A 7,949-nucleotide genomic window follows, 5' to 3' on the forward strand; every position below is an offset into this window, starting at 1 on the left:
ATGCCATCGCTAGTGGCATGAAGGCCACATCAGTTACACCCGTTTATATCCACTTGAGTCACTAAAATTAATTTGTACTGAAATGCGTTTCTTTTTCGTAAATATTGCAAAACATAGCAAGCTTAAAAAGTATCAGTTTTGTATGTTTTCGAACACGCCATATCGTCTTCATGATTTATTTGTCGAATTTTGAGCTTTCATTGCATTTAAAAAAAATCATCTTGCGAAACATATTGGATACAAAAACATAGCAACCTAAACCTTTTGTCCAAATTTACCATAGCAAACAGATTTTAACGCCTAATGGGCATTACTTCTTCCGTATGACATGTAACGAACAGACAAGTAGCAAAGAGCAGGTCCAAAGTTACAGACAGCTACCGGTAATCGGCAAATCTCGAATCGCTGGGTTCATTTCTTTCCAGTGACCCTTTGCAGGCTTGCCATAATTTCTTCGCTCGCAACAAGATTAAGGACAAGCAAGGTTGAAACCCTGGCCGTGCTGAATGACTGAAGGCCGACTTGGGCAGGGTTTTAGAGGTTTTGTGTCGATTTTTTGTGCTTCGTTCGCACGTGATTGGCTGCGCAAATCATCGTGACAGTTGCATTGGCGTTTTGGGCCCACGGATTTTGTTACAAGACAAATAGAACCGGCTACAAGCGAAAAACATGAACGCCAAAAGTAGCGTAAGAAGTCAGACACTTACTAAACACAACATTGAAGCAATTACGTCACCTAACTTAATCGCAATTAAAACTGATTGGTCGATTCAGCTTGCTCGGCAACATAGCGACGTCACGCATATATGACGTAATGATTTAATCTAAGCGTTTATTTCTAAATATATTAACAAATTTTTCATTCTTTTTTTCGATGTGATTGTCTGTTGAAATTGGGATAATGTGACGTCACATATGAATGACGCAATTCTTTTGTACAAGCGGTGTATTTTTTGTTTTTGAATACTTTTTCAGTTTAAAAAGAGCAATAGGTCCGCATACTGCATGTTGCGAAGCATCTACTAGGATTTTATGTCAATACTTCTTGCGTATAGTCCATTTCTAGTTTAAGCCTGATGTATCATGTGCGCATTGGCATTAAAAAATAATGATGTACACTTAAAGTGATAAGAAACTGAGAAAAAAATACGAAACAAAACAATAATTTCAGAAATTCTTGTTTTTTTTCACACACTGTCTGTTCCAATTCAAAGCGTCAAACATACAGTGCGATGCAAAACTACATTTTGTGAATTTATTGAGAGCATGCTCAGCACACGTGGATTTTTTACTTAACTTGATGTCAAAATAAATACACAATACAGATTCAGTGTCCATTGTCTAACTTGATCAGATTACAGCTCCGTGTGTTCAGTTTTTGCTTCTGCTGCATTTTCTCCCACTGTTGTATCTAAATAAACACGTCGGCATGTTTACTCTCTATATATATATCAGTCGTAGATATGCACAATAAACTTCGGGCAATCGTACGTTTCAGAACTAAGAGGTTAGTTTGTTTTTGAAACTTGTAAATTTATGTAAAGCAAATATCAAAACCACAAAGAAATTATTGGATAACTTGATCAAGAACATGTGTGTTTAAAACAAACGGTATCTGTTATATATACCTTCTTCTTTGACTGGAACTGACTTTAACTCCAGCACAGCGGTTCCGCTTGCGTGCGGACCAATCACCAAATCGAATTCAACCACGTGATCATCTTTCTTCTCCTCTGAGGGGAATACGTCATAATCGAGTGGTTGTTTCATGATCAAAGCCTCAGACGCGTCAGCAGCAGTAAGCGAAACGGTTCCGTTATTGTACGAAACGGAAAAGGCTGTAAACATGAAACAAATGATAAAAATGACAAAAAGAGTTGAGTTTAATTGAGTTTTGGTAATTTTTTACAAACCTTCGCTGATTTTATTCGTGTTAACACCAGACAAGCTGAAACTTCTCTGGCACGACGTGCTTCCCGTGTTCGCTACAGCGAATATAATGCGCGTTTTGCTCTTCAGCGCCACTGTGTGGCAAGTTTCAGAGTTACTCCACTGTTTCTTGATCGCAACACTTCCTAAAAAGAGAAAAACGATGTAACTTTCACCAACTTGAAGACTAATGTTCGATTAATGTTACTTGGTTTAGGGTTAGGCCAAGTTTGTATGGTAAGAAAGTGAAGTTTTGTACGGTTCACATTGGAAGAAAACGTCAAGATATGGCAATCTCAATAAATACCGTAACAAGTAGTAGTGTGGCAACTTTAGTTATCATATCTTTGTGGGATTTTTTGTAAGAGCGCCTTACAGGCTTTAAAATGAGGTTTGTGCAACTAAAAATACATTACTGTTTTTAAAAAAAATTCTGAAAGAATACAGGTTCAGAAAATTGGTCAACAGCGTGCTCGGCAGTCGACACACATTTGACAACACAAAGTTCGAATGGAAAGTGAACAAATAAATACGCGCTCATTGCTTCAGAATATAATACTTGTTTATATTTAACTGAAACTTATAAGCTGAAAAAATGTCTTGGATCGTCACCTTCTTCTATATAGGGTAGGAAAGTTGAAAAAGAAGCGAATATTTGTTTGTGTCTGTCGAGTCTGTCGAAAATTCCTGGGCATGCGTATGACCAATTTTGATCGGCGATCGACTCGTAAACTGATTTTGACACGCCCAGTGAGTATTGAAGGAACAAACTGGCGAGTAGACGAACTCCTGCAGTATAAAGGAGATTTATTATTGATATTGCCAATTAAGTGAGATAAAAGAGGTAACAAATTGCAAATAAATGATATGCAGACTATCGTATTCTGTAAAATAGGGTAGAAAAAGTTCAATTAAGAATATCTTAGTACGCCAGGCCCATTGAAGGCGTCATAACGAATCAGCCGGTCATTAAGCATTCACCACCATATGGCAGGGCATAAGCTAAAAAATTCTTGCCTGCGGTGGGATTCGAACCCACGACAGGAGTCCTTTCGGTATTTAGGCTCTACCAACTGAGTTACACAGGCTGAAAGTCTAATCACAAGCATGATTTATATAGGATTGTGCCGTGATGGCTAATCTGCATAGACGCTTCAGGTCTGATCCCGGTATTGAATATATGTTCATCTACTGATTAATAGTCGAACTGGCGAACCCCTACTGCAAAGCTGACATGTGCAGCATACAAAGGCTATTAACAAAACCTGGTACTTTAGTATGAAAAGGTATTACCCTAAAAATGAAACCTTTCAAAGGCTGTTAGTTTAGGCGTTGTACCAGAGAGTTTAGGCGTTGTACCAGACCCTTAAGGGTCAAATGCAAAGCATGGACAAACGATGCCTTTAAAACACATTAGATATTTTTAACTACTAACACTTCCGTATTAGGTAAACAAAACAGAACTGACCTGTTACTGGGGATTGTGGTACACTGTTTGGAATCGAGTCATTACTTGTTCGAAATCTGCCCATGATCTTTTGATAACATTTGTCGATGTCGCCACTAAACTCCACGTCATCGAACGCGAGATTGAGCTCGGGGTGGTATTTGAACGAAGAGACGAAAATCTGCTTTTTGGGCCACGATTTGGGAATCATAGCCTAAATAAAGATAGAGCATTAAATTGCAAAATTTTTGGACCGAAAGTTAAAGGGTATTGATCAGCAATTAGGCCAGCGCAACTTAATGCATTAACCGTTGAACGAAAAAAAATGGTCCAAAGAGATTTTGTTGAGCTATAAAAACATATTATCAGCGCAGAAGCGTTATATTTCTTGTACGCCTAATTGTGTGTAAACACTGCGGAAAACAGGCACACAACGTCGCAATACAGATACTAGCGGCTGTTGGTGAAGTAAGGGCCTGTGATGCGACCGTCAATGGCAAAAAGGTTGTATGCACTCCTAAACTAAAGTGTGCCGATATCGAAACTAAACTAAAAAAATTTACAAGACAAAGCAGCAAAAAAGCATAACCAAAAATCTGTCCAAAACGTCGCTTTCCCAAAAAAATCTTGTTCGAATTCAATATCCGAATTAACTTTTCAAAGAAAAAAACATAAAATTGCCTTTAACAATTGACGAAATCCATAAATTTCCATTTCAATTTCCTGTAGGGACTTTCCATCGTCGGTAATGTGAAAGTTCCACGCGTATAAGACATCGTATGCTTCTCTGTCTTGGCCTTTATTTAAAATAATCATTTATACAATCAAATGCTGTAATTAAACCCGATTTTCAAAACTTTTTTAACGATGCCAAACTAAGCACAATTTTTCGGATCAAATTAAATTTGAACGATTTTGCAACACCATTTAAAGCACGTACGTTGACGTTTTTGTAGCATCCAAAACGAATTTGGTGTAAAACATTAAACAAATGAAAAGTTGTTTTGAAAATAAAACATGGTAAGACAGCTCTTACAACATTTTTTTTGGTACAACAACAGCGCCAAAAAGTATGGTTACCATAGTGTTTGTTTTAAATAAGTATTGCGTTCACTTTGTCCAGAACGCCATAACAAGCAGCCAAATGCAAACTAAATTCATTTTAAATTATCGCCTTTTTATACAGATGCTTTAATAACCAAACTGCACCTAGTGCTTCAATGTAGGGTCCGGCTGCGGTCGGATGAGAGGAACCAGGTCCCACTATGCGATGTTTATCGTCGGATATATTACGTGCCTTCATCTCCTCACGTACTTTCTTCAATATTTCCACGTAATCTTGAGGCTCAACATACATGAAAACTTTGCTGTCCGGCTCGTACGACAGCTCGATGTATGGGAGACGCAATTCTATAAAGTAAGTAAATATAGAAGATTTTGTATGTGTGACGTCACACCAGAGAGTATGTGAAGTCATGTTCTTGGGTACTTGTTTTTAGCCAACTGAAATCGGAAATATGCAACGTCATAAACGGCAAATGACGTCTTTTTAATTGTCTTTAACTAGTAGTGACCTTTTCACCTAGGTTAAAACAATGTTAAGATAGCTAATTGATTTTTTCTATATCACAGATTTTTTACACGGATGAAAAAAGTGAGTTTGTCTTACTTATTCCCTCCAGATACTCGAGCGAAGTCGCCCAGAACTTTGCAAAATCATTGATAAACTCGTTCATGAAAATTACTTGATCTTTCGTTTCGTCCTCTGCATCTTTTATGCCTTGCTCCGGAGTCCATTCCTCAAGCTCAACTTTAATCCCTTGCTGCAGACAAACAACGTTTAATAATAAAAATAATAGCCCAAATAGACGTAAAAAGTGTCAAGCTTTATTGTTCAAACGTTTCGGCAAATGCTCAGGCCCTTATCTGTGATATAAAGGGCCACATCAGTTACACCCGTTTATATCGACTTGCTTTTTACATCTATTTGGGCCGTTATTTTCATTTTTAAACTTATAAATAGATCCGTGTATAGTGTTCCAACGTTTAAAATTATTTTTTTAAATAAAACCTGAATTACAAAAGTCAAATTACAAAGAAGTTTAATTCAAACGGTAAAACAACACATAAAACAGAAAGCGTTAATATGGGGGTCCTAACTGTGGAGAAACATCTTAAGGAGGAACTTTGTGTTTGCAAGAATTAAACTCCATAGTGTTTCATACCTTTTCCAATTCTTCTATTTCCCGAAACCTTTTAACGTTTTTGGGTGAAGAGTAATAGGTGTTGGGCGCTGTGATGGTCCCAGAAATAACCTGTACATTCATATCTTGAAGCGAGCGACTCATGTTCTGTGAAGAAATAAAACAGAGACTACATTATATGTTACTTTGCTGACTCACCAGCGTCGATGTATTAAATGAGTCAGAATTTTTTAAGGAACGGTTTAGAGACAATTAAGTTCCTATAGTTTTTGCGAGTCTGGATACACCACAAGTCCCTTAAAGACCACTGCGAGCAACATCAGATGTACATATTATGATCACAAACAGAATTGCGTAGCATGTGTTCCTGTTGAAAATGTATTAAACATTAAGCAACGTAAAAGCAGTGCCAACATTTAACTCCCTATGGGCCAAATACCATCAACATACATAGACTACGGGCCGCACCTTTACATAACACAGTGTTACTTTGTTGTGTCTATATTGAGTACAAAACCTGTAAAATTCGTGATTCTACACGTTTTTTTATGTCACTGAATTTATTCGTATCTGCAGGCCACACGACTGAGGTGTAATAAAACTTGGTGCTTTACAAAAGAAAACAGTAAAAAAATTAGCCTAAACAAAACAGCACCCTTTTTGATGGTATCTTACCTCCATGGATTCAATATCGCCGGCCAGGTTCCAGTAAATGCTTCCCACCCATCTCGACATTTCATCATCATCGCATCTGCGCGGAGCGGGTGCCACACCTGAAACCTCCCACACATTTTGCCAGTAGCCAGTCTTGAAAACCGGGCCGAACTTTTTGATCAGGTTCTCCTGTCTGATTCATACAAAGAGGAAAAACCTTCAATGCTTTCATTTTGAAACTTGCAATGAGCTTATTTAACATTCGTATTTGAAATTAAAATTTCACAATCTTGAGTTTCGACTTTCATATGGTATTCGTAACACAGAGTTGTAAATCGGGCCGGGTTCGGGCTTGGGTTTCTTCAAAAAAAAAAACGGGCTTGATTCGGGCCGGACTTTACACTCTGTGTCAGTATTTAAAAAAAAAAATTTAACTGGCCAAGTAGCCAGTTGTTGGACCTGACCTAATGTCAAACAGCCCTAAAACGCCTTGTTTACGACAAATCGTCCATTGTTTTGTTGTCTTTGTCCTTCCTAAGGGTTCAATTTATAGGCCTGTCAATCAAACTTTTGGGCCTTCTCAAAAACGATTCGGGTTCTGGCCGGGTTTCGGGCTTGTACTTTCGGGTTCAGGCTCCAATTGAAGGCCCGTTTACACCTCTGTCGTAACAACAATTAGACGTCAATTTAAGGTGCAAAATACACAACAAAGCCGATCTTAACATATCAGATAGTATCACAGCAGGCAGTCAATTACACTAAAAATAACGTCTTGATTTGCTCAAATTTTGAGGCTAGCGTTTTTTGCACATGATGCACTGACCTTGTGTGATTGAGTGTGTATAATTGTGCCCCAAACTCGATTGGCACAATAGATTGCAATTTCCGTACATCGACTTCAAAGAAGAAATCTGAAACCTCGTCTGTATCGAGTTCTGTTTCACCATGTGAAGTTGCAATCAGTGGCAAGAATAGCCACAAAAGACTCACGTATTTCATGTTACTGAAGTTTAGGTAAACTAATATTTGTAAGAACTGGAAAATGTTTAAATGGCAGTACAAGGATGAACTTAAAAGAGTGCTGCGTTAATTGGTTTAATATTGATCTACAGCTGTCATTAAACTACATTTATGCCCTAAAAACTTAAAAATGTGGACAAGACACATTTCCACAGGCCTAGTTTTTTTTTACCCTTAGTACTTGTAATCTAAATATTTGGCCTAATTCAATGCTTAAATACACGAGATAACATTTAAAAAATGCACAACGTTTGCTTTTCGAATCAAAACTGATCTTTTGACTAGCCTAAGCCTTTTGACTGCAACCAAGAAAATATAAACTACTTGTACTTAGAGACGAAAAAAATCATCCTTAATAGCCTAGTGGGTTTTGGTCGACTTATTACCTGCTGGTAACTTTATACTTATAAAAGCTACTGCTACTAATAATGTACAAACTTTCACGTGTCCCAGTGTAGCTGATACAGTAGTGTGGCAGCCGCCCGGGATAACACGTCACAAACAAACTGGAACTGTTTGCTTGTGACGTCACATAGACCTTGTGCGTATCGGGCGATGGGAAAATTGCCACCTGCTATCTTGTACTGAAAGTTTGCCGGTTCTGTTTTCTTGCTGGGTGACGATTTTTAACTTAGATTTAGATTCACTTTACAGTTTGAAGCGAGTTTTTGAATTAAAGTGAAGATAAACTGTAC

The 7,949-nt window shown here is 37.8% G+C and overlaps 1 protein-coding gene across 1 annotated transcript; it reads right to left on the bottom strand.

Annotated features, from left to right (window-relative positions):
* Nucleotides 1–1,223: 1,223 nt before the first annotated feature.
* Nucleotides 1,224–7,233, bottom strand: LOC145228237 (uncharacterized). Its single transcript, XM_080093233.1, has 11 exons — nucleotides 7,058–7,233; nucleotides 6,256–6,427; nucleotides 5,602–5,727; nucleotides 5,046–5,199; nucleotides 4,586–4,786; nucleotides 4,058–4,173; nucleotides 3,398–3,590; nucleotides 2,542–2,718; nucleotides 1,914–2,075; nucleotides 1,629–1,838; nucleotides 1,224–1,411 (listed from the first exon to the last, which is right to left on the bottom strand). Exons 1-11 carry the CDS (start codon nucleotides 7,231–7,233, stop codon nucleotides 1,356–1,358), a joined length of 1,743 nt encoding a protein of 580 aa, XP_079949359.1. The 3' UTR covers nucleotides 1,224–1,355.
* Nucleotides 7,234–7,949: the final 716 nt, after the last annotated feature.

Source organism: Phallusia mammillata, chromosome 5, assembly GCF_965637545.1.
Source record: "Phallusia mammillata chromosome 5, kaPhaMamm4.hap1.1, whole genome shotgun sequence".
Taxonomy (NCBI): Eukaryota; Metazoa; Chordata; class Ascidiacea; order Phlebobranchia; family Ascidiidae; genus Phallusia; species Phallusia mammillata.

Excerpts from the sequence above, each read along its gene's own strand:
- LOC145228237 (XM_080093233.1), bottom strand. The coding sequence starts at position 7,233 with ATGAAATACGTGAGTCTTTTGTGGCTATTCTTGCCACTGATTGCAACT. Across the intron at positions 4,174-4,585 it reads ACCCTACATTGAAGCACTAG|GCCAAGACAGAGAAGCATAC; the intron begins GTGCAGTTTGGT and ends TTTTAAATAAAG. Across the intron at positions 2,719-3,397 it reads ACCACAATCCCCAGTAACAG|GAGTTCGTCTACTCGCCAGT; the intron begins GTCAGTTCTGTT and ends TTTATACTGCAG.